Source organism: Ascidiella aspersa, chromosome 1, assembly GCF_963924565.1.
Source record: "Ascidiella aspersa chromosome 1, kaAscAspe10.2, whole genome shotgun sequence".
Taxonomy (NCBI): domain Eukaryota; kingdom Metazoa; phylum Chordata; class Ascidiacea; order Phlebobranchia; family Ascidiidae; genus Ascidiella; species Ascidiella aspersa.
In genome coordinates this window covers 37,107,678-37,134,970 of record NC_139447.1, presented here as the reverse complement: position 1 = coordinate 37,134,970, position 27,293 = coordinate 37,107,678, and the positions used below count along the sequence as shown (strand labels likewise).

The following is a 27,293-nucleotide window of genomic DNA, read 5'->3' as shown; positions in this document are numbered from 1 at the left end:
GGACTTTCAATAAAAAAACAATACTTTGCCGCTGAAAAGCATTACCTATGTAGCAGGGCTGCGGAGTCGGACTCTGGACTCAAGGAGTCGGTTTATTTGGCCGGAGTCGGACTCGGGAGTCGAGTAATACTGCCTAAAACTACTTGAGCCCCGAGTCCAACTTGCGCATGCGCAGAAATAAATTCGATACTGATGAGGCCACAAACTGTAAATTGTAAAAGTGGGGTGGCATAATATTTTCCAACCATGTAGTTTGGATGGATAAAATATATCAATCCCTAAGTGGATTGAGCTAAGGCTAATATTTGTCATTCAATCTTGGCAGGAGGCAAGCGATCAGAGCGACACAAACGTTGTTGTCGACGATGACGTTTCACCTGACGAGTCTTGCCCCAAACCCCGACCAAAGACCCCGCCCGCTAAGAGCGGCCAGCCAGAAGAGAGAAGGTGAATATATTCTTGACAAATTGAAGTCCGTTTTAGTGAACTGAAACTCACGTGATATATGGGATGTTCAGTTCGGTCTTGTAAACTCAGGGGTTCTTAAACTGACTTTAACGCGGGACCCTAAAAAATATTTTTGTTCGCGTGTACCATAGTCAATATGAGAAGGATTACGTCATAAAATAAAATATGGTTTTAGATCAAGCAAAAGGGAAACTGAAATGTCTAAATATTTTAAGAGGAGAAGGCGGCAAATTTTTTTTTTTCAATTTAACTTTTTTCTTTAAAAATATTAAACTGCCTTGACTTGGACTTTTTTTTCTTTCACTCTACAAAAAACCTACAAGTCATCCGTGGTCAAGAAATCACATTTTTCAATCGCGACGATATATTTTTCATTTATTTCTCTGTTTACGATCGCATATTGTTTTAACTCAAGCGGTAGGCCAAGAAAATTAAACCTTGCACACCCCCAATGAAACAACAAATAAACTCCACATTATTCCAAATCTCCTCAAAAAATTAAAGCGACAGACCAAACAAATTTAACCAAACACATCTATAACCCTTAAGAAAATAAACAAACTCCTTATATTTCCAGATCTCCTCGCGAAAACATCGTTTCCTCAAGCACCCAGGCGACCAACAGGAGTGGGGGAAGTACCAGCAGCACCCCTAACCCCAACCCGAACCCCAGCGCTCCAGGTGGGACTGCTAACGGACCCGGCAACTCAAACTACGGAATCCCGGTAAAGAAGGAGGCTTCATCAACCACAGCCGCTCCAAGGACCAAAGAACAAAACTCATCGGTGAGAATTTGGGACTCATGGGGAGATTTTACTAAAATTAACAAGTTTTTGTTTAAAGAAGAACGAAAAGAATTAGTGTAAAGAAATTTGGACTTGTTTACAGAAATTAAGTTTTTTTGTTTAAACATGAGCGAAAAGATACTTGCATATATGCTGGGAATCAAGAGTTTTGTTTTGAAATCGTTAACTAGGAATGTCCAACACTTAACTTCTTTTTTGAGGCGGGGGGCGGTTATAACTGAATCCGTCTTATCTGAATCAAGTAGCCTTATAGTTTGTACAAGTGCGGTTCTCGATTTTTTGGGGGGACTCTCTAAAGACTTAGCGTTATAGTAAAACAGCGAAAAATAAAATTTCGAGTATCGGACATCTTTAGTTGACAGATTTTACTTATGTGAGCATATCAATGAAGTCATTTGCTATTGGATGTCGATACTTTTGTCAAAACTCGTTATCAGAGTAAAATGTCAAGTATCAGACATAGTTCACGAATTTATCTAAACCTCGTAATTTCTTCTCAGAGCGAAAAATCGACGAGCCCTCGTTCCAAGAACTCGGCAAGCAGTCCTACGTCATCAGCACTGCACAACGTCAGCGCACGTCATCGCTCCGTCAGCCCTGCTCGGTCGTCTGCTTTGCTAGGGAGAAGGTCGTCGGAAGAAATGGGTCAGTCAAGTGCTTTCAACGTTATTTTTTTCATTGTATAAAAATGTAATAAATAACGTTTTGAAACTTAAAAAAATTATCCAATGATATAAATGGAAGCTCTCGATTTTCCTCCCTTTGAGCCTTCTTTCTTTTTTTTTTGAAGTTTTAGTAAAAGCAGTAGTAAGTTTATTTGGCCTAAGTATAACCAAAATAACCAAATAGGTTTGGTAAATCCACATCATCTTGAATAAGACGTTTAGATACGCAGTTCTATTGTTTGAAATTTCAGTCAAATTAACTGAAGATAATACAAGTTTGAATCGAAACCTCTTAATCAAGATGATGTCGATTTTTTCGACCTTTTTAACTTTGCAATTCATTATCAGGGTACATTTCAGATCCGTGCTTAGTGTACAAAAAGGCTGATTTCACTATTCCGTTCATTAAAAGAGTTTATCGTAAAACATGTAAAAATTCACGTTTAAATCAAATACTTTCAAATAAAATACCTTGAAGCAAAATGGAATAGACTTTTCTAAAGACCATCAAATTAAAGCTAAAATATCATCAAATTAACTTTTATGGCGCATACGAAACTAACATCCTGCAAAAGCCCCTAATTTAAATCCACCCCTACTTTTACTCCACAGGCCACCCCCTCAGACCCCCACCCGGAGCCTTCGGCCTTTCCTTCCCCGGTTTCCCCCACTCGGTACCCATACCCGGGGGACACCCCCTGGACCGGGAGCAGGCGGCCGTCCTGGCCAGTATGCACGGCCGATCGTCCCTCTACCAGCACGGCCTGCGGGCCCATGGACCCCCGATCGGGTACGACCTGCCCTCCCAAATGAGGGGTAACAGTGGGGTATTACCTGGGATTATGTCGGCCGGAGGAAAAGAGTGAGTTATTTTTTTTTTGATATTTTAATTTTAGAAAAATAAAATGCAAATTACCCGTTTTTTTTATTGTACTGTGTCATCTACTGCATACGATGCGTTGTTATTTTGCTTTTGGTTTTCATGCAATTTTTTTTTTAATAGTTTTTATGCGTTTTTAGCGCTCTTTTTATGCTTACCGCGGAAACAAAAAAACAATTTTTTTATTAATCTTATTTATGTGAGCGAAAAAATGCCAAAAGTACACATTAGCTTTGAAGTTTTTTAAGAAAAAAGAGAAAAAACAAAAAAATACGCCGCAATTTCCAGGACCTACTCATACCACGTGAGCGCCGAGGGCCAGCCACCGCAGCCGGTCCAGTTCCCGCCGGACGCCCTGATCGGCCCGGGTATTCCCCGCACGGCGCGCCCGATCCTGAGCCTGCTTCACGGCGAGGTGGTTTGCGCGGTGACGGTCAGCAACCCGACACGTCACGTCTACACCGGAGGCAAGGGATGCGTCAAGATCTGGGACATGAGCGTGTCCAGCAACAACGGCGTGTCCGGCAGCAACCCGCTGGTCAAGCAGACGCCAGTGTCCACTCTCGAGTGTCTGCAGCGCGACAGCTACATTAGGTCATGCAAGCTGCTGCCCGATAGAAGGACCTTGTTGGTCGGTGGGGAAGCTAGTACTTTGTCCATATGGGATCTCTCCGGCACGCCTAGGATTAAGGTAAGCCGTTTTTAAGATAACAATATGCGAATTTTCAGTGTAAAGACCATAATGTGAAATACACAATCACAATACTTTTTAAATTATGAAGAAAGGAAGATTCATCTCATTTTCAAGGATAGCTAGACATTGACAATAATTAATTAATTACTTTAAAATACGACCAATGTGCAACAGTAAGTCTGTAATTGCAGCGCTAGTACAGTATCACAATTTATGAAATGGCACTGACACGTCTAGGATTAAGGTACATCATTTTCGTATGTCCGAGTTATCTTTCGTTTGATTTGATATAAAACAAAAATACCTATCATTACAAAATAGCACATACCACAGGTTCTTCTCTCAAGGAATTCAACCCAAATGTTGCCATATTTAATACAATAAGCAAAGGCTGATTATAGGAAATCTGCTTGTTCCTCAAAGTGATACGAACTTATTTTACAACGGTTCAAAAAAAAAAAACACTCAAAAATCATAAGAGACATGTTAAATTAACAAGGTTGGCAGTAAAACAACTAAGGTTTCCACATATTGAAAAAACAAATGTTGTACCTTTAACCTTACCAGGGTGGCTAAACGTCAAAGCATCAGTTGTACGCTTAGTAAGTAAATTTCTATAGAGCATAGTTGCTGGAGGACGTAGAAAGAATTTTAAAGCACATATAATAGGTAACATATTCAATATAGAAGTAGGTAACATTTTGAATCTCTTTATTCATTTTCAACATCTGTATTCCTACTACGTCTAAGTTTCTATATATTTCTTATAGACACAGCTTTTATTGAACAAAGCCATAGATACGTGTATTGAAAACACCTCCGTCCTATCATATATTGCGTGATTTTATTGATTGTTTCTGCGTTTACAGGCCGAGCTTGCTTGTTCCGCCCCAGCTTGTTACGCACTTGCCACCAGCCCCGATTCCAAGTTGTGTTTCAGCTGCTGTAGCGACGGTAACATTGCAGTGTGGGATCTACACAACCAAACCATTGTCAGGTACGTCCCTTGTACTTTGCTGGCAACGATTTAGCGATTTTTTGCATTCAAACATGAAATGATTAGGGCGACAGTTGGAAACTTGTTCTTACAGAGTTTAAAAAACGTATAAAAGGGTATAGAGAGGGTTAAATGTTAAAACTGTTGAAATGCTTCTTTGCTACTATATGTTAAAAGTCTGAATTTACTCTGTCCTGCGCAAAATTAGGTTTACATTTTAATTCTTTGAACACCACTAATTTTAAAGATTATTAAAATTTACTGATTTAAAACATAAATCTAATATATATATTTATCTAAGAATATTATATTGACGACTACTCATTTTCATTAAAATAACTTCGTTAATCTCAAATATAAAGCATACTCACCATGAAACAAAAAGGCGAAAAATGGTGATTTAAAGCTTATTTGCCCTTTTCAAAATACATGGGGACAGAAAGTTGTAAATTTACCACACTATTCCTTTTGTGTCGGTTGCAGGCAGTTCCAAACAATTTTACCACAATGCCTTATTATAGCTACAGATTGCCAATTTCTCGTTCATGTCGGTTGCAGGCAGTTCCAGGGGCACACGGACGGCGCCAGCTGCGTTGACATCTCGCCCGATGGAACCAAGCTGTGGACAGGGGGACTCGACAACACTGTCCGCTCGTGGAACCTGACCGCAGGCAAGCAGCTTGACCAGTACGACTTCAGCTCACAGATCTTCTCGCTCGGATATTGTCCGACTGGGGATTGGCTGGCAGTAGGGTGAGTTTTATTGTGAATTTATATTGGTACTTTAGCCTTCCATAGCATCCATAATGGCCTATACCTATAGCACCCGGCCCTCTGGCCCTGAATGGTAAAAACCCTTAATTAAGTATATATGTTGACTTACTTGAATATTGTGCGACTGGGGATTGGCTGACAGTCGGGTGAGTTTATTTAAAGTAATATTCACATTAGTGATTCCTAACCTTCCATGGTCCCCTTAAAATACCGTAACTTAACAATAAACAGAGATTTTATGTTTTGTAGTATTTCTTCCTTGTTCTTGGAATATTGCCTAACCGGGCTTGTAAACACGGTAAAGCAGTGTTTCTCAACATGTTGGTCGCAACCCATTATTGCGTCGCTGTTTGATTTGGTTGGGTCGCCGACTAAAGTAGTTTCAGTTAGATTTATTAAAAACTGGCCATTGTGGGTTAAGCTATAAAAGGTGTCTTATTTTCTGTACTCAAGACTGTACTACCACATGTTTTCGTTCCAAAAGGCATGTAGCATGCCTACAGACACAACACCATTTTTTAAACGTAACTTACAACCGTGCTAGTTTTTAGCGTTTCCACAAAATGATATTTCGTCCTCGAAAGCTAAAATAAAAAAATAATACAAAAAATATGTTTCGTTTTGTGGGTAAAATATAAAGGCATCTTATGATGTGTGCACAAGGCTGTGCTACATCATATTGTTAGCCGATAAACAAAACCTTGTTTTCGTCTATTTTTTTAACACAACCTACAACCGTGCTCAAGCGGCCGTCTTGTTAAAGCATCTTTGTGCATTACTGATATTGTTTTAATTGTTTCTTAGCATGGAGAACAGCACGATCGAGGTTCTGCACGACAGCAAGCCCGACAAGTACCAGCTCCATCTGCACGAGAGCTGCGTCCTCTCGCTCAAGTTCGCCCACTGCGGCAAGTGGTTTGTCAGCACCGGCAAGGACAACATGCTCAACTCGTGGCGCACGCCTTACGGGGCAAACATTTTCCAGGTAAAAAGCGCTTTTTAAACACATTTTGGGCCGTTTAAATGCGCTTTTAGATCGTTTAAGCGCATAGTTATCGCCACTGTAATCGTTTCAGGTCGGCTTTGACCTTTTAAGGGCGTTTTAAATTAATTTTAAAGCTATTTTGTGGTTCTTTTAAATAATTTTTAGGGCGTTTTGGATGCTTGGTAACCGTTTTTGGCTTCATTTGGGTTTTGGGCCTTTTTCCTTAAGGCATTTTTAAAGCACACTTTATAAGGCATTTTGAAAAACTTTTAACTTTTATGTAAACACCGTTGAAAAGGCATTCGTAATATGGGTAAATTCAAGTAAATTATTTTACACTTTTAAGACGAATCTTCAACCTAAAACTCTGGAACAACGTTCAAATACAGGGATCAAGTGTTTTTGTTATCCGCTTTAACAAAAATGTGCCAAAAGCGCCAGTGATTTTGCTGTGATCGAATTCCCATGTTTTGTGCGTCATTCCCCACAATTCGTTGTGGTTATGACGCACATAAGCTCAGGAGGCGGATCATTGTAATCCAACAAGTCGTAAATCAATGTTTCCCAACCTTTTTTTTTGTGCCTACCCAAATACTAAGCGCAAGAATAAAAGCGAATCCTTTGCGACCCAAATTATTTAAAATAAACTTTTCGCAAGTGAACACGGACATGGCTAAATTACTTATAACACATGTTAAAATAAAGTTCTACCTGTACGATTTGTTTAAAATTTAATAAACAATTTTATAAACAGCTTTTTTTTTTCAAAGTGGAAAACAATCAGTTATAGAACACAAACCATAGTCGAAATGCTCAAATTTAAATGTTTGTGATCAGTGGCGATACAACCCTAGTATCGGACAAGTGGCGATACCACAACTTCGCACCCGATATCTGGTCCGATCCGATATTATCGGACATACTTAATACAAATATCAAGTGAAAATTTGTATAGGGATGCTCGTAAATATCAGATAGGCATCGATACCACTCTAGTATCGGAAGAGCGGCGATACTACCACTTGAAATTCGTCGTTCAGTTGTTTTGAAATTTATCGTTCAATTTTATCAAAAAAATTTAGTTTTGATTTATGTTCAAAGTCATTTTAACCGTATTATATCTTCATTAGAGCAATATACAGTATAAAAAACGTGTGAATAACGACGCCTAGGTTATTTAACTCAATGTATTTCTAATAGGTCAAAATTTTGTCAAAAAGTGGAAAACAATCAGTTATAGAACATAAACCATGGTAGAAATGCTCAAATTAAATTGGTTTTGGATTGTCATCGATACAACCCTAGTATCGGACGAGTGGCGATACCACAACTTCGCACCCGATATCTGATCCGATCCGATATTATCGGACATACTTAATACAAATATCAGGTGAAAATTTGTACTAGGGATGCTCGTTAATATCGGATCGGCACCGATACCACTCTAGTATCGGACGAGTGGCGATACTACCACTTGGCATCGGATATCAACTCCGATCCAATTTTATCGGACATCCTTAAATATAACCAGACAAAATTACGCCAAGGAAGATAAAGAAAATCCAAGTAAAACTAAAACACATTTTTCCTCTATTTTCCACAGACCAAAGAATCCTCGTCAGTTCTGAGTTGCGACATTTCCAGTGACGACAACTTTATAGTGACAGGGTCGGGAGACAAGAAGGCAACTTTGTACGAGGTCGTGTGAGCCCTGGCATCGATCCTGGGGTCGCCCCTGGGTGGCGCCGTTCAGTACCGCGTTCGGGGACACCCCCTAGCGGAATTGCTGTCACCGGGGTTGCCGCACAATTTTTTGAAACAAATTCGAAGGCTTTGGAAAATCAATTTAAATCAACATGTAATTCAATTTAATCAAAAAACTTCCAACAATTTAAACACTTTTTGGCAACCCTGTGGTCAGACCGTAAAGGCTTCAAAGGTTCCGTTTGTAAATAACCTTTCTAGTTTACTTTTATCGCGCCTGAAGATTCTTCCCTTTGCGCGCGTTTATTCGCTCGATTTCCATTTGCTTCTATAGACCCGTGTTTTGAAATGAAACGCTAATCGTCGTTGTTGCTGTAATTTTTGCACAAATCGACTCAACGGTGTTCGATCAACGTCGGCCCTTTATTGTCGTTTAGTCGCAATCACTAGCTCGCTATTCGTTGCCCCTATTCGCTTGCTTTACCCACGTATAATACTGTGTGCGCCAATTTTTTTGCTTTGCTTTAAATGAAAATTGGAAAACTTTGGAATTGCCTTCGAACAGAAATTGCCTTCCTTTTTGGAAAAAAAAAACTTTTGAAAATGGGGAAAAAACTTTATGAAAAAAAAAAATTGTAAAACTTGGATTGTCACGTGTTCAAAGATAGCTTTGATTTCTTGTAGCACAACTGTTTCATCGTCAACGCTTAATTTTAGTCGACGATTTTATTTTCGCGCTTTTTGATCCGAATTTATTTTAGCGACAAATTTTATTTTAGCGCCACTGTGTGAGTGCAAAATATTTCCGAGTTTTCGCGAGTCATTTTTTTCAAACCCGAAAACGACGAGAAGTAAAATACAGTCAATCGTCATTTCGTTACGCAAATCTGGCCCAACGTGAACTTCTACCAAACCTATTTTTGTACTAAATTGTTGTTGTGTTGTTACTGTTCTTTTTTCGATAAACGACTGAGAATTCAAAACAGCGGCATTTCCTTCACAAATTCGTTTGCATTTTTCACCAAAAACGACAAAATATACGCCAAAAATTCAAGCAAAGCCTAAAAAAATGATGACTGATTTCCCTTTTACAGTTTCGCATTTGTTTCGTTAATTCTTCAGGTCATTTCAAACGTAATTTTAGCTTTGCGTGGCCAATATTCACCCGGCGTCGATTTTTACATGGCTTGATACCGTGCGTTCGTCATTCTAGGTACCCTGTTGTTAGTGCGTTGTAGTGTTCGTTGTTCCTTGGCCGTGACCGCAATAAAATGAGTCGGGCGTAGATTTTTGTCAGTTTCTTTTAACGTAGAGAACATTATGACAGGGTTCTTCTGATACTGAAAATGCTGACTGCAGGTTTATCTCGATCTAGTCAAAGATTGGTACAGTGGTTATGAAATAATTTCAGTTGCAAGGCATCATGTTTGTTATTTCAGGCAACAAAGTTTGTCGTTATTTTGGGACTATGGACGTTATTTATATCTGATTGTTATAGTATGTTATTACGTCATTACTCTGGTCATATAAACAAAACTGATAAACACAAATTGTAAAACTACTGTCAACTTTAATTAACTTTTTTATAGAGAAATGTATTTAGATTAAAAACAGTGCGTTGTATCCCAAACCTTGTTGGTAATGCCAGTATTAATTACCTGTGCTGATAAGGCGAGATAGCTAAGTTTGACCTACAGAACATATGTAAAAAACAGGAGGTTGCGCTACAGGATCATAAAGACAGGCAGTTTTTAGCACAAACAATATGGCAGCTACTCAAAAATTAAGTCATTTACAGTTAATCAGGAATCGAGACTCGACGGAGTTGTTTTTGGCTGGAGTTGGACTCGAGTAAATATACGAAGTCGGGCGTGTGCATGTGCATTGTGCAGTACCTAATTCGAAACCAATAAGGCCGCAAACTGTAAAGTTGGATAACCACATTGAGGACTTTTTCCAACTACATCGTTAGTGGAATGCAGGTTCGGGGGATGACTTATAGAGAACAGCTTACCAGAAAAACTTCAGTTAAGTCTACTTAGAATTAGTCGTCGTTATTAAAACGCTAAAGTAAAACAATTGTTAGAGGTTAATCCAAATACGATTAAATTGGTGGATTCAATATGAAAGGAACAAATCAATCCTAGATTTTCAACTATTCAAAACCAAAGTTGTGTGATATTTCCTTTGGTCACGAAAAGCACAAAGTAGGAATAAAACCTCTACAATGCTTTCGCGATGAGCGAACTTTTAGCTTACCTTCAAAGTATTGCATGGCTAATTTCTTTACTGTGCTCCTCATGATTTGAAATAAAGGTATAGAAAAAGTTAAAATTCAGTGCCTTGTTTTGACACACCCGATTCGTCGGCAAGTTTGGCTTAGCCATGCCACAGCATACTGCATTTTTGTCGCAAAGATAAGCCAAAGGAATATGATTTCCTGATTCCAGGATCACGCCTGTTAGCATAGAAAGAGAAATGCCTGATTCCCGTTGGATGGGGACTCCCCTTTTTACCTTTTTGCGACTGAAACGCGGGAAAACGCAAATCTAGGCTAAAAGGCGCTTTTTTCAAGCAACATAATTTTATAAACTAATAAAACAGACAAAAGCAAAATAGCCTGGAAAAGTAACTTGGCGCTGGTCTAGAATCTTACCACGATTTTGCAGCTTGAAATTTCGCGGCTGTAATTCCTGTAATAACGTTATTTGTAAATTTAGCGCGACTGATAATGGAGTACAAGACTGAAAACCGTTATCGCGACGAAAGTTTTGCGCGTTTGAGCGATTTTTAGTGGCTGGGCGCATTATACGTTGATTTTACATGGAATGCGCGGCTATGAGCGGGAAACTGGCCTTACTTTCGAACCTGAGCGTGCGTGTTAGCGTTTGGGCGTGCGTGTGGGTGAGTTTTGTGTTGTTATATTCATTATTTGATTATTATACTTGTCCCACCCTAACCCAAATAATGTGCGTTTTGGTAGGATTCTAGACCAGCGCCAGTAACTTCTTGTACTTTTAGTGTAGGTTATAGTTATAATGAAATGTAATAAATTGGCACAGAAGGGGCATATGCAGGGTTTCTGTAGTTTATGTAATTGGCTGCCCTCTCAACAAACAACAGGGAAGCTCTTTTAACATAGTAGCTTTATATGTTTTCTCATGGAAAGGTGCCATTAAGCGTACAAAATGGTAGCTTGCTATACAAACTTAGCAACGTTTAGGGCAAGTAGCAAATGTCTTGTTTACCCATTAGCTACCATGCAGTACATAAGCACCAGTCTGCTGTCTGAATTTCATTGCACTTTACGCCGAGATCTCTGGCATACAGAAACAGCTTTTAAGGTGTGCAATTATGTTTTTACACACCTTGTGTTGGAAATCCTACCACAAAAGCTTTTTTCAATATTTAAGTGTACAGTATACCAATTTAGAAAAAAAGTTGGAAACTCTTGATATTGCAGTGCTAAAATAAAGCTACGTCTAAAATTTGTTGTCGTTTTACAACTGACCTGCACAGGCTCAGTGGGAGCTGTTTGAAACATGACAATTAACACAGACGCCTGCTGCATTTTGTTGGTAAATACAACTTTATTTGAAGAGGATCAACAGCCGATATACAACAAATAAAACAATTTACAATTTGTGACCAAGCCCTTCTGGAACTGTGCCGACTAGGGTTCCTCTTTTTCCCAGATTTTTTCACTCCTGAGAAACAGGGTTGAAAAATGAAAATCCTGACGAATATATTTGTGCCTAATTTCATCATTATGATGTTTAAAACTATTTTATTTTAGCTCCAAACATTTAATTAATTCTCCCTAGTGCTGACCAACAACCCTAGTGCTGACCAATGATATTTCCCCACATTATATACCATGCATCATGCCTTCGGGAAGGCTTACTGAAATTAGTTGGATCAGGATTTTAGTGCAAGCAATGAAAGGCCATTTTCTAGCCTTGCTTGCATGCAAATCCTGATTAAGCTAACTGATTTTGGGGCACCAATTTTTTTCAATTTGGTAAGTAAAGAATAACGCAAAGAAAAATGGTCTGCAAACACTGTAACGCACATTGTTTGGGTTACCCTGCAGGTTGGGGTTTCAAGAGTTCACACATTTTTTTATTTACTATTAATAATAATGCTTGGCTGTCACTAACCCACACGCTAACTCAAATAATGTGCGTTGCAGTATGTGGTATTTGTAGACCGTTACTTTTTGTATTTTTTTGCCGTTTTTGATGTACCAAATTAAAAGAGCACCCAATTTTTAGAAGCCTTTCTAAAGGCATGTGTACATTTGTAGAATCAATCATTTTGTTATGATGGCTCTTGGTCTGTTACATTCATTTTTCCTAAATTCATTGCATAACATACAACAAATAAGTGCTCTTAAAACTATTGAAAGTTGTGTTTTCTTGGCATCAAATTTTGAAATTTGCAATACTGTCCACGGATCTGCAAAATTACAAAGTGATCCAGGGTTGATTTTGAAGTTTAATTTTCACTCGCCAGCAGGGCTGTGGAATCGACTCGGGACTCGAGGAGTCGATTTGTTTTGGTTGGAGTCGGAGTCTGGACTCGGGTAAGACCTTGTAAATCTACCCAAGTAGACTGATATGGCCGCCAAATGGAAATTGTAATGGTGTAATATTTTCCAACCATGTATTGTGAGTGAATGAATTATTTGATACCCCTATAGGTGGATTGCTGAATATCCACGTTATAAGAGTTACGCAATTTGGTGAAATACAGTCTGTAGAGTCCGGGCCAGGCTCGGTACTTGACAAAATCGCTCTTTTGACTGGAGTCGAAGTCGGGAGTGGAATTTGGGTTGTTTTTAACCAACTCCGCAGCCCTGTCAGTCTGGTAAGTGCAAACAAATCAGTACTCACCTGGACAAAATGCCACATGCCAAAAATATCAGTCTGTCATCTGCAAGTTTACATTCTATGCCATTGTTTAAGCAATGATTTAACCTGCCTTGTATTTCGGAGAGTTTACTTAGATCAGTGTTTCTCGACGTTTTTCACCCCAGGGCGCACTTGTAAACCTTTCAAAACGTGGTGGCGCACCTGACGAGCGAGTCGACTGCTAACTTTGTTTTTTGCTGGCAATTTTTATTACATCAGGCTCCCAATTCTATTATCTATTAAGCAGCTTGCGGAGTCGGTTAAAAATAACCCGACTCCAACTCCCGAGTCCGACTCGTCTGCAATCCTACAGCGTTTAATTTTCCCATTTACGTATCTAAATTAAGGTGGATTTTCAACAATCCCCTCATAGGGGTGTCATATATCTCATCCAACCACAATACATTACTGGAAAATATCCACCATATGCTGTTTCGCCTTTTTAATTTGCATTTGGCGGGATTATTAGTTTTAAAATTGATACTGCGCATGTCAGACTCGGGACTCCATCAGTCCGATTTCAGCAAAATAAATCGATTACGGTACGCAGAGTCTCAAATATGACTCCGTGCTCCACAGACCTATAAAATACGATGTGCTCAATAAGACATGCCCAAAGAGAATTAAAGGACATATTCTTGGCATCAGCCTTTTGGTGTCGTCGTTTGGGTGCCATAGTGTTTTGGCACAGGATTGTTTGCCTCTGTTTGGGGTTAGGCGCGAGTAATGGGTAGAATTAGAATTTGGGTTATGGTAAAAATTATTAGGGGAGTTTGTGTCGAAGTTATGGGTGGGGTTTGGGGTTAAGTAAAAGGTAGCAAAGGCCTTATTCTTGCCATTTAGGCCTTATTCAAACGAATTTATGTCTTATTTTGATTTAAACGCTATTACGAGTATTAGATATTAGTCCTATTTTGGTCTTACTCCGAACTGTTTTTTATGCCGAAGTTGCTGTTGTTTTAATTGTGGTCTTAAGGCGGAAGCCCACTAGATTGCAATAGTTCCTCTTTCTTTGTTAGCGAAGAGCCAACATCAACCATTGGGACTTCAATAAGGGCTACGAATCCGGTCATATTGCTCAGTGTTTATTCACAGAAATTAGTGACTAGAGTTTATTCTAAAATTATTCGCAAATTCTACAAATAGGCCTAATACAGAATTTTTGTAACATTTTTCCCCATTTTCTCGCGGCGCACCTGGCCACCTTCCACGGCGCATCAGTGCGCCGCGGCGCACCGGTTGAGAAACGGTGACTTAGATGTTGTCAATGTAATCAACCCCAATTGTTTACGCCAGGGGTCCGCAAATACTTTTTGGCGCAACCCAAACTTACTTGTGACCTAAATTTCAATCCAACTATTTGTAGACCCCTGGTTTATGGAACTACTGAATGTATAGTACTTTTAGCCATATCTAAAGCACAGGTATTTTTCTATTTCAATAACTTGCATTCATTCTTTTCTATAATTTGTCAAGATCTTAACATGGGATTAAAAATACTGTGAAACAAACACTGCATCCACTGATTAAATGGACTTCAACCAACATTTATTGTTTTTTATAATGCCTCACAATATTTGCTTTTGATTGCAGTTTAGTCAGAGCTAATTTGCAGATGTTTCAGTTTGAATGTTGTCCGGCTAAATATTCCTTAATTTGATTTTTCTCTTGATTAATACCCCTGTACCTAAAATATCAGTGTGTTAAGTAACAATGTCGGAATACAATTATGTCCACTCGAGCATTTTTACAGTGTTTAAATCAGAGTCAGACTAGGACTCTGGATTTGAGGACTCTGTTTGTTTTGCTGGAGTCGGACTCAAGAGGAGTAAAACCACGTAAAACGACCAGAGCCCCGAATCCGACATGCGCATGCGCAGAACCAAATATTGAAACTGATATGGCCCTAACTGGAAATTGTAAAAGTGGAATATTTTCCAACCATGTAGAGTTGGGGCCGGACTCGGGGCTCAACGAAATCGCACAATTGACCGGGTTGGATTTGGGGTATTTTTGACCGACTTCGCAGCCCTGGTTTAAATAGTTTATTATATCAATGCACAATATTCTGGTTGGGTTCAGGTAGGTTAAATATTATGGGAGGTTAAAAAAATTAAAGATAAGATAGGTTAAAAAATATAGTAAGATATGGTATTCCAGTTTTTCATTTTTGTGAATATTAACACATAAAAGTGTGAATCAACCAATACATGCAAACAGAGACCATTTTATGTATTAGGATAGTTACCTAAAGTTATCTCATTTAATTTATTTTCCCAGGTTTCCTTCTTTGCGGTCTAGTGCAGTGCTATTCAACCTTTTTTGATTGTGTGACCCCTAAAGTTGTTATGACGAACTCATGCACCCTGTTTACTTAAAAGTTAAACTGAGGTAAAAAAAATAGTATGGAAAATCATTATGCATATCAATATAAATTGACATTATGTCAATTAAACTGAGCAAATCTGCCGAAGTTTTATACACTCTTGGTAAGAGATTGCCTGTAGGCTGCTTGCGAGTACTATTGAATGTCATAAAACAGCATTCCAACAAACTTGAAAAAATAGCAAAGAAGCTATTTAATGACTGTTTTATCAAAAAAATTGTGGTATTAATGGTTCATTAAAATTTTGTGATGCACCAGTGTATACCTTTTCGTACTGGTGCACCCCATGCATATTTTGGTGTACTGGTCTGGTCTCTAGTGTACCAAATTTCTAAATGTTACGTAAATACCACCTTCTCTCTAAAAACATATAATTTTTCAAAATTGTTTACATAACAAATCGTGCAAATCACCTCTAAAACACCAGTTTAAGAAGGTTTAACAATGTTTTTTAATTACACATGATTATTTCTCTAATTTGTTTTTCAGAAATAGCAATAGTATATTATAATGTGTATATGAAATACTGAAAGTCAAAAATAAACATGGAATTTAAAAACCAAATGAGATGAGTCGATGACTATGGAGGATAAATCGTTTAAAAAAGATTGATCAGTAAAAACAGGTATTATGAAATAACAATGGTCTAAATTTTATTATTTCCTTAAAACATAGTTTCAGGATAAAAATTAGAGTGTCTAAAAATAACTAATTGTATTTTCGAACTGCATTATCTTAAGCTTTAACCCTAATAGAGACATAATCGATTTTTTCACTATGTGATAGCACTTTTGTTTCTATTTCAGTGTTAATCTATGAATATTGGCATGTTAGCCACTTCATATACATATTAACAACTTATATATACTGAACAACTTTACAGATTCCATTGTCAACGCCATGAAGACAACTCCTTTCAATGTTTGAAAATTAGTAAAGATTATTTTAAAGATTCATCCACGAAGACAACTCCTTTCAATTTTAAAAATTAGTAAAGATTATTTTAAAGATTCATCATTTGCTACCTACTTCTGTATAAATCTAACTACAACCTCCATCGTTTTTCTGCCCAAACGCATTGACTTATTTGTTGTGTAGAGTGGCTGTAAGAACAGTCTTTGGGAAGTGTCGGTCATTTTATATTTAAAATATTTGTTTCCTAAACACTGAAATGTAAGCGTAAAGGTCACAAGTTGTTGTGATTTTATGGAAGGAAACCACAGCTCATAAAAGGTTCAAAACCAGTGACATAACCCATGTTTTTTCTAAAACATTGGATCTGTTCTAAATGACAAACAGTTCCGTGCGCAGTTGTCATATTCAGTGGCTCTTATAATTCTTCTTCATTTTTATTTTGAGCTTGGGTATTTCTGCTGGTCACGGCTTCGTCATTGAATATGTTTTTTTTTTTCGTATTTTTACTGCTTTGTCACACTGGTGACGTTGTTTCCACTTTGTATGTATAACGTTATAAAATTAGCAGGTATCTATCATTGGTATAACAGAATTTTGGACGTTTGTTATTTTGACTAAATTGTTTCTCACTTATAAAATAAGTGCATATTTTGCATCTACAATTAGAAATAAAACTATGCCTAGTTATTATTTGCAAATTTGAATATTGGATTTATTTTGAGTTGCTTTGGAAAATACTTTTCGTCTATTTGTGAAAATTTCTCGCGTTTGTCTTTTTCCTGTCGTTCTATTTAGAATAGTACCACAAACGTAATCAGTTGACCTTCTTGTTAACAATGGTTTGAGTATGCTCCTCTCTAAAAAACAAAACAATACAACCATATTCGGTAACTTTATCAATTGTAAGATTGTTATTTTTTATTTATAGCATAAAGAGTTTCAAAAGGGTTATTTTTTGCGACATAGTGATAATAAACAAATCAGTTATTATTAAAAGGCGGTGATGTTGTGTTTACAGTGTTGTCAAGGCAAGCAAGTCATTTAGAAAGTCCAATTTAAGTTAAGAAAACTGCTTTAAACAAGAGAATAATGCTCCTTTGCTAAAAATGTATTCAACTAAAACATTAAGTTTAAGACAAATCATTTTTTCCAAAATACTTAATGTAAAATCATTTTAGGCAAAAGTTTAAGTGCAATTTTGAGGCAACCCAAAGTTTTAATGTTTAACAAATAGTAAAGAGTAAGTTGTCGTACAAATGAGTTGTTCGAGCCAAGTTTAAAACGTGTTTCATAACTTCGTTGACTAACATACTTAATTAAAAAAAAATCGTAAATAATTATTAATGAATCAGGTCGTTTTCACAAAACGTTGTTTTAAATGCAGCAATTCACATATTTGTTCACATATTATTGAACGTATAGTAGATGGTAGGTCATTTCCAACTGATCACTTAACATATACGACACGTCCTAAACATTCTGCTGTGTTTACGCAAACGTTTTCGATGGATACTGCCAATACGAAAAATAAGTATTTTCTAGTGAAATTTATTTTCTATCGGTATCAGGTTGCGAAAGACTTTCTAACTTGCGTAATGTTAAGCGAAACAACAATTAATAATGGAAGACGGTATTAGTAATTAATACATATTTGTTTTTAAATCATTCTGATTTGCCATGGTGGTTCAATAACCTGAGCGAAGACGTTTAGTTTACCTTTCTTATTTATTAAAAACGACTTTGTTATATTGATAAGTTCTAGCGCCACCTAGCGGGTATGACAATTCTGCTGTAAATTAAATTTAGTTAAAATATTTTTGCAATATTTTTGTGACTAAAGATTATAACACGTAAATATATTCAGCACAGGTTTATAGCGCACACCACTGTCGCTTAATGCCAGGATTAGTATTCAACTAAGAGTTATAACGTTTAGCGTTAAATAGGCCAAAAACTTCTTTTAACACAAAAGAAAATGTTAAAAAGCAAGTTTTAGCGAAGGCTTTTTCTCTAGGTTATGTGTTAATAAGTGTTTAAGTAATATTTGATGTGTTTTGTTACATTTTTAACAGTTTTAACAGGAAAAAGTTTACAATTTGACATTAAATATTTACTGCGACCTACGCACCTAGTCGATCTCGAGAAACTCGGTCGTTTCGTAAATTTGTCTCGTTCAGTATGTCGATCATAAAGGCAAATTGTCGATCTTTAAAGGTTTGTTTCGATCATAATTAATATAAATCAAATTCGATTAAATTGATATCTCGATCACAAGTTAATAAGTCTATTTCAAAAGCATTATTGAAAGTAATGCGTCAATCTAAACTGTTCGTCTGTATGTGAAGTAAGTAATTCGAACTCGAAATCCATATCTCAATCGCGAACGTAATAAGTCGATCTCGAAATCTTTACTTCGAACATGAAAGCTATGCGTCGATCTAAACTGTTCGTACAGTTTGTGAAGTAAATAATTCGAACTCGAAATCCATATCTCGATCGCGAACGTAATAAGTCCAACTCGAAATCTTTACTTCGAACATGAAAGTTATGCGTCGATCTAAACTGTTCGTACAGTTTGTGAAGTAAATAATTCGAACTCGAAATCCATATCTCGATCGCGAACGTAATAAGTCGATCTCAAATCTTTACTTCGAGCATAAAAGTTATGCGTCGATCTAAACTGTTCGTACAGTTTGTGAAGTAAATAATTCGAACTCGAAATCCATATCTCGATCGCGAACGTAATAAGTCCAACTCGAAATCTTTACTTCGAACATGAAAGTTATGCGTCGATCTAAACTGTTCGTACAGTTTGTGAAGTAAATAATTCGAACTCGAAATCCATATCTCGATCGCGAACGTAATAAGTCCAACTCGAAATCTTTACTTCGAACATGAAAGCTATGCGTAGAGCAACGAACAGTAAGCATACTGCAATTGTTTGTGTATGATTACATTTTTCTGTCATATCGTTAAATAAACCAGTTTCCTATCGCTCACAAAATTCGGACCCAAGGGGTGGCAAGAACACTTACATTTTGTATGTGTTAGACCGGTTTAGGAAAAGCCGCAGTGCGTCCTATAACATGTAACTTTGTAAAATGGATGTTTTGCAAACTTATAAGATATATTTGCGCTTTGTTTTTCGTTTTTTTGATATGAAGATTAAATAAAAAGTATGACCCTATATAAATTATTATTAATGAAAAAAAATAGACCGTAAAATATATCACGCTGCTGAAAAGCATTGTTTTAAAGGTTTTCATGTGACTTTAGGCTAACGCGTCCCTTTCTAAGATGCAATTTTACCCAAATTTATCTGGTTAATACATTTTTGCGCGGAATGATAACGTCTTTGTAATTTAGCGATTAGTAGCCTATGCAGCATCGCTCTTTAAACTTTACTAAGATTCGTACGGTTTCCGCGAACATTCCAAGCTTATAAAAAGCAGTCTTCTAAATTAAAAGTTTTGTCAAATACGCAAATTTTTCGCGCTTCGCCCACCATTTTTCCCAGTATCAATAATACTCCGTTTCATTAATTTTGCATGCTTCTGGAACTTTTAAGTCTTTGACGATGCTTTGTGACGTCATTTTTTAACATTTCTTGCCCCGATCAAACAAAATCGTTGATCCGCTCCTGTGACCTTATGTTTGTGGTCCGCAATGAATATGCATTAAATATTGTGGCCCGCGATGCTGTCAACTTTAGATCACCCTGCTCTAAACTGTTCGTACAGTTTGTGAAGTAAATAATTCGAACTGAAATCTGTGTCTCAAGGTAATCATATGTTTCGTTTCGGTTGGGAAATAAATTAAAATTAAACTAAAAATTTGTATTTTGATTTAAATTGTAATTATTGATATTACAAATCAAAATGTCGAATGTAATGTGAATGAGGTAAGACTAAAGTGTATATTTTGGCCTCAAAATTCTCGTCTCGCAAGGTCGATCTCGACTGCTAACTTAATAGCTTGTTAGTTGTACCCCTTTCTGATTATTTCTGTTTATTAATTATAATGCTTAGACTTATCATTGTGATTGAAGCATTTTGTATACCTTTACTTTGAAGCATACCCGCAAGGTGGCGCTAGTATTCTTCAAAATTGCAAAGTCGTTATTCACAAATTTTTAGGGCAAGTTACATGTCTTTACTCTGGTCACTGGACCACCACATCACATTTTACCAAACCTAAGGTGAGTTATTATTTTTAAACGTGGCATAACCGTGGTTTGATACAAAATATGTATCAATAACTAACACCGTCTTCCAACATTAATTGTTTTTTGTTTAACTTTTAACATTACGCAAGACAAAGCGATCTTGTGGATCGTAAAGAAGCTAATAGCTGATGAATTAAGGTAAAAAGTAGAAAGTTTGGTGAGGACAGTATCAATCGAAAACAAAAGGCAAATACAGGAGCAGATATACAATTAGTAGTCAGAATGTCCAGTGATGAAGACACTCATCGGTTAAAATGTTTTCATATTTTCAATAATCACACACATACGTGTACATTACAACCACTGAGATCCCTTCTGAAGCCGTCTTTTGATCAGAGATAACCTAATAGCAAACCAGGAACCTTCAAGTGACTAACCAAATCAGTCTATTAATTATGCAGGCAAGGCAAGAGTAGAAAAATGTAGCCTGCGGCGAGTTTCGAACTTTTGACCTCGTCCCCACATAAAAACTTCACTCTATAAGTTGAGCTACGGAGGCTCAGAGGAAAGCAAATAGATAAGCAGCCAACAACTTGTTTCGTATTTAACACTATAGTGTTGGAAGGATGGCGAATAAACCCGATTCTATTTAACAAAATACGTTTAGCCATTTTTAAAATTGTTTTTTTTTTACTTTGGCTAAGTGTTTTTTAACTTGGCTAGAACAACTCAACGTCGTCCAGACAACTGGAACGCAACTTTCCATATAACAATTTCTTTCCTAAACAGCCCCTCCCCCTTTATTTGACACAACATACGTAAAACGCATCCGTGCTGTAGTACCGTAATTCAATGACTTTATGGGTGCATTAACGTTTTGCTTTAAATGACTTGGCTTAGCTTGGTCATTAGTGTTTTATCAACGTTTTATTGATAACATTGCGTTATTTACATGATTTTTATAATGTAAAGCATTTTGTTCACTTTTTACAATATTGCAAAAACACTATCACCACTTTTCAATAAAATCTTTTTTGTTTATTACATGTTATAGTGCAAAAACAAACTCATTAGAAACTAATCAATTGTAAACTTGAAAATTCACAAGTTAAACAAGAATAAATGTTTCGTAAAGACAGTATAAATAGATTAAGTTAGCAAATACAGTTGTATTGTTTCGTTATTTTTGGAAATAAGCATATTCAAAACACGGTTTAAGAAAAAGGTCACAAGAAATAGATAACCATCTAAAAGGCCTAAAAGAGGTTGAAAACAAGACAAACATAACAAATATTTTTAGCAATATAAACTAAACCCAATATTCAAATTTGTAAATAATTTTCACTGGGCATAGTTTTGTTTTAATTCTTAAAAGAAAAAGATGAATTTCTTAAAAAATGTGTAATTCTAAAAATACAATATACACGAACAACAGGCTACACATTTGTAACAAATACACTGCCCAACAAAAAAGCATCCCTAGTCGGCAAATATTTAGGGCTTTCCTCAAATATACCATATATTTTTACATAAAATGCAAAAAATAGTCTATATGTAGGAACACTAAACACAGATCTGTTCACAATCTTCAGTAGAATATATGGCTTTGCATTATGTTTTAAATAGGAGTGAATGGAATGCAGAATTGAGTGACAAAGGACATTTTCCGTTATATATGTAATATAATAGGATATAATATAATTTAAGTGTGTATAGCATTACAACACATACGCAGGTTTACAGTTTCCCTGTGCACAATTCCATTTTAAGGACATTTGTTGAACCCTAAAGCAGAGGTTCTTAACCTTTGATACCCTGTCAAACCCCTGTGTTACTCTGCAAGCATTGTTAAACCCAATTTTCACTCGACATATGCTTGCCTATAAAACATTTTTTATGAGTCATGCGGAGAAACATGACATTAGCATTAATAGATTCCTTAAAATATACAAATAAGAGAGAAAATAGGTTTGAAGGTCCCGCGGAGATAAGTAAACAGTGTGGTAATGTTTCAGAGGCTGTTCTCGTCTAACCCCAGGTGTTTGATTGAACCCTGGTTAAGAACCACTGCCCCAAAGGGTTTATGGGCCAGAACATTTAAAACACATTGATTTAGGTCAGCCGAATTGATAGCTATTTTAGTTAATTGGCAACATCCTTATCTCTTAGTTACTTCATTGCTACGTCACAACTGATATAGTTTGCTACTTTCGTTTAAAATGGATTATGGATATGGGCATTCAACAATTGTTGAGTCCAAAAGCTTCAATAAAGTTATTATAAACCATTATATATTGATGCCATTAAAGTTCCAAATTTTTTGGGGTATTATTGATTAAAAACAATCCACACAGCATATTAATCTATCTAGAGCTTTAGGCATAATCGCTGGATATTGTTGTTAAATTTTTTTCATTTTCAACATAGTCTGTAAGCTCATGATTTGTGCTAAACTTAAAAGCAGTTGTCTTTGTGAAGTTGACATTGGGATCCGTAAAGTTGTTCTCTATATATAAAAGTTGTTAATATACTACAATGAAAAGTAATGTATTATGTTATGCAAACATATTAATATCCATGAGGGTTACACTTCAACTTTTAGAGTTGTGCTTTCAAACACAGAAAAAAAATTGATTTATCATTAAGTAACAGCTAGGGGACTGTAAGATATTGATTAACTGTTTTGGTAAAGAAATGAATTTAGTATGTATTTAAAAAATACAATTTGTTATATTTTAGGCACTATAAATTTTATTGTGAAATATGTAAATAATAAAAGTTAAGCCATTTTAACTTTAAAATACCTGGTTGTATTAATCAATGCTTTTTCAAAGATTTATCCTCCAAATCCATCTCATCTTTTTTTTCATAACCATGTTTATCATTGACTGTCAGTACTTTACATAAACCACACTATATTATGATATACTATTGCTTTAAAATTCTAAAAAGCAAATTGAAAAAAATTGCGATAAAAACGGTTATATATACCCCATCTAAACTGGGTTTAGGAATTTGCTTTGATACTAAACTACAAGCTAAAAAAATGCAAAAAGAAGGCAGTTATTGAGACTCACTAGAAATTTAATATGATGCAAAACTCCTAGAAGCTGATTAAACTTGAAAGTTTTATGTGCACATTAATATATTGCAGAATTTATTTAACATTAAAATAACTTAGCACACTAGGTTTAGGGGCTGTGTAGCTGAGGTCGTTCTCAAGACTAAACTGTATTGGTTTATTTAGCGCCAGACTCCCTTAAGAAAGTTCACATTAGGTAACTAAAGAGATGGCCCTGCTAGGATTTTAGTGAATATAGCTCACAGCATAGCACAAACATGTCTTGTAAGTAGTGTGATTGAACAGGTGTGTCGTTCTACAACAATAGCACAAATAGTAAAAGGGCAAAAAACAAATGCTTTGGGATTACCATGTCACAATGCTGATCAACATAACCCTTTAAAGAAGGAAATAAAAAAAAAAAATACGGAAAATTACATTAAGAGATTACTTTAGGTAACTCTCATAATATATAAAATGGTCTCCTGTGTGGATGTATTGGTTGATTCACTGTTCTATGGATTAAGAAAGGCTAAGTAATCACATAAATTAATAACTGTGAGACTAAACCTTAGAATATAATATAATAATCAAATTTAGACATTGTACACGCTGATATTTTAGGTACAGGGGAATTGATCACAAGAAAAATCAAATTAGGGAATATTTAGCCAGACAACATTCAAACCGAAACATCTGCGGATGGGCTTGGACTAAACTGCAATCAAATGCAAAAATTATGAGGTATAATAAAAATCGATAAAGGCTGGTTGAAAACCATTAAATTAGTGTATGTGGTGTTTGTTTCACGGTATTTTTAACCCAATGATAAGATCTTTGACAAATTATAGAAAAGAATTAATGCAAGTTATTGAAATACCTGTGCTTTGGATATGGCAAAAAGTACTATACATTCAGTAGTTCCATAAACCATTATTTTATATAGTAAATAAAAAAAAATGTGATTATTTTTAATAGTAAAAAAAACATCATTATTATTAATAGTAAATAAAAAAATGTGTGAACTCTTGAAACCCCAACCTGCAGGGTAACCCAAACAATGTGCGTTGCAGTGTTTGCAAACCATTTTTCTTTGCGTTACTCTTTTTTACTTTGCGTTTACTCTTTACCAAATTAAAAAAAATTGGTGCCCCAAAATCAGTTAGCTTAATCAGGATTTGCATGCAAGCAAGGCTAGAAAATGGCCTTTCTTTGCTTGCACTAAAATCCTGATCCAACTAATTTCAGTAAGCCTTCCCAAAGGCATGATGCAAGGTATATAACAGGGGTGGCCAACCAATCACATACCAACAGCCGCATTTGTTACTTGGTTAACCTCAAAGAGCCACACTTAACACACATGAAACGAAAAAAAGGCGTATCACTCCATTTCTTATTCACTCCCACAAAAATGCCTTTATTTCGTTAAATAGACAAAATATTAATTTAAAAGGAGACGCGACACATTGCATGATAAATTACACATTTCTCGATCTAACTTCTTTAAAAAGTGTTACTAAAAATACAATGGCCTTAAGGCAAACAGTCGGGAGTCGGAACCGGCAATATTCCATAACTTAACCCAGTAGTTCTTAAAATATTTTTTACAGAAATTTCGCAACGTTCCCCCAGCAATTTTTTTAATTGCTCAGGGTCCCTTAAAAATATACACAAATTAACACAAAATAACACGTTGTTTTTAATGGTATCAATGAGACGGCGCACTTGCTTCTTTGGTATTAGCTCGGCTGTGTTAACCTCTAACGAATCACTTAATTTGAGTGAAGCAATCACGAACAGTTTTAAAACCGTGAACGTATAGCTCACAGTGTCAGTGCTGCAAAGTGTAAAAACGTAATTCTTATTAGCATAACGCAACACCATGACGTCACAAACAAATTCAACTTTAAGCGAGCAATAACCTAAACTAATCAGCTTGGTTTTGAAAAGTAAGTTGCACAAAAATTTCCTTCTTCGGGAGCATCGTGCTATGTAACTTTACGTGCTTTGCGGTCACAGAAAATTATCTCGTAGGCCCCAGTTTGAGAACCACTGGCTTAACCAAACGAAATCAAAATATTTAAAAAAAAGTGCAACAGGAACGTAAGAGCCGCATATAACTGCATGAAGAGTCGCATGCGGCCACCCCTGGTATATAATGTGTGAAAATATTAGTGGTCAGCACTAGGGTTGTAGGTCAGCACCAGGGAGAATTAATTAAATGTTTGGAGCTAAAATAAAATAGTTTTAAACATCATAATGATGAAATTGGGCACAATATTTTCGTCAGGATTTTCATTTTTCAATCCTGTTACCCAGTAGTGAAAAGATCTGGGAACAAGAGGAACCCTAGTCAGCACAGCTCCAGAAGGGCTTGGTCACAAATTGTAAATTGTTTTATTTGTTGTATATGGGCTGTTAATCCCCTTCAAATAAAGTTGTATGTAACAACAAATTGCAGCAGGCATCTGTGTTAATTGTCATGTTTCAAACAGCTCCCACTGAGCCTGTGCATGTCAGTTATAAAACGACAACAAATTTTAGACAGAGCTTTATTTTAGCACTGCAACAACCAGAGTTTCCAACTTCTAAATTGGTATACTCTACACTTAAATATTGAAAAAAGCTTTTGTGGTAGGATTTCCAGCACAAGGTGTGTAAAAACATAATTGAAAGCTACAGTGTTAAAAGAGCTTCCCTGTTGATTGTTGAGAGGGCAGCCAATTACATAAACTACAGAAACCCTGCATATGCCCCTTCTGTGCCAATTTATTACATTCCATTATAACTAACCTACACTACAAGTACAATAAGTTACTGGCGCTGGTCTAGAATCCTACCAAAACGCACATTATTTGGGTTAGGGTGGGACAAGTATAATAATTAAATAATGAATATCACAACACTTAACCCACCCACACGCACGCCCAAAGCCCGCTCAGACGCGGTCATAGCCGCGCATTCCATGTAAAATCAACGTATAATGCGACCAGCCACTAAAAATCGCTCAAACGCGCAAAACTTTCGTCGCGATAACGGTTTTCAGTCTTGTACTCCATTATCAGTCGCGCTAATTTTACAAATAACGTTATTACAGGAATTACAGCCGCTAAATTTCAAGCTGCAAAATCGTGGTAGGATTCTAGACCAGCGCCAAGTTACTTTTCCAGGCTATTTTGCTTTTGTCTGTTTTATTAGTTTATAAAATTATGTTGCTTGAAAAAAGCGCCTTTTAGCCTAGATTCGCGTTTTCCCGCGTTTCAGTCGCAAAAAGGTAAAGGGGAGTCCCCATCCAACGGGAATCAGGCATTTCTCTTTCTATGCTAACAGGCGTGATCCTGGAATCAGGAAATCATATTCCTTTGGCTTATCTTTGCGACAAAAATGCAGTATGCTGTGGCATGGCTAAGCCAAACTTGCCGACGAATCGGGTGTTTGACAAAAAATGTGAAGGGGTTTAGCCCTATTTTTATGGCGTTCGTCAACTTGCACAAAGTAAGGCAATTATTTACCGATGTTTTTGTCTTGAAATTTAAACTGTTCTCCGTTTTTAATAAACTTTGATCTCCACTAACAACGATTTAGTCTTCAAAAATCAAATGCGTACTGTTTCAATATTACAACTTCTATGACTGAAAATTTTACATATAAAATGTAGCACTATAAATTTGCAGATAATAATAAATTTTATATTTGGTAGCGAAATATTTTGCGAATTCTGATTTATTTTAGTATTTTGTAATTGTTTTTTAATTTTAATAAATGATTCAAAATTTAAACGTTCTACCTTTAGACTGTTGGTCATTTGAAAAAAAGTATTATACCCTTTTGCATGTTCTCATGTGTCAAAGTTAATTGTTTTTAACATCGCCATTTTCGT

At 36.3% G+C, this 27,293-nt stretch overlaps 1 protein-coding gene across 1 annotated transcript in view; it reads left to right on the top strand.

Annotated features, from left to right (window-relative positions):
• Positions 1 to 9,227, top strand: part of LOC146170347 (transducin-like enhancer protein 3) — a 66,158-nt gene extending 56,931 nt beyond the window's left edge. The window contains exons 11-19 of the mRNA XM_083389213.1: positions 326 to 447; positions 1,046 to 1,253; positions 1,775 to 1,919; positions 2,552 to 2,801; positions 3,108 to 3,510; positions 4,383 to 4,510; positions 5,069 to 5,263; positions 6,089 to 6,269; positions 7,873 to 9,227. Coding sequence (XP_083245339.1) covers positions 326 to 447; positions 1,046 to 1,253; positions 1,775 to 1,919; positions 2,552 to 2,801; positions 3,108 to 3,510; positions 4,383 to 4,510; positions 5,069 to 5,263; positions 6,089 to 6,269; positions 7,873 to 7,977 — 1,737 coding nt within the window. The 3' untranslated portion in view covers positions 7,978 to 9,227. The remainder of the gene's footprint in view (positions 1 to 325; positions 448 to 1,045; positions 1,254 to 1,774; positions 1,920 to 2,551; positions 2,802 to 3,107; positions 3,511 to 4,382; positions 4,511 to 5,068; positions 5,264 to 6,088; positions 6,270 to 7,872) is intronic.
• The last annotated feature ends 18,066 nt before the right edge of the window (positions 9,228 to 27,293 follow it).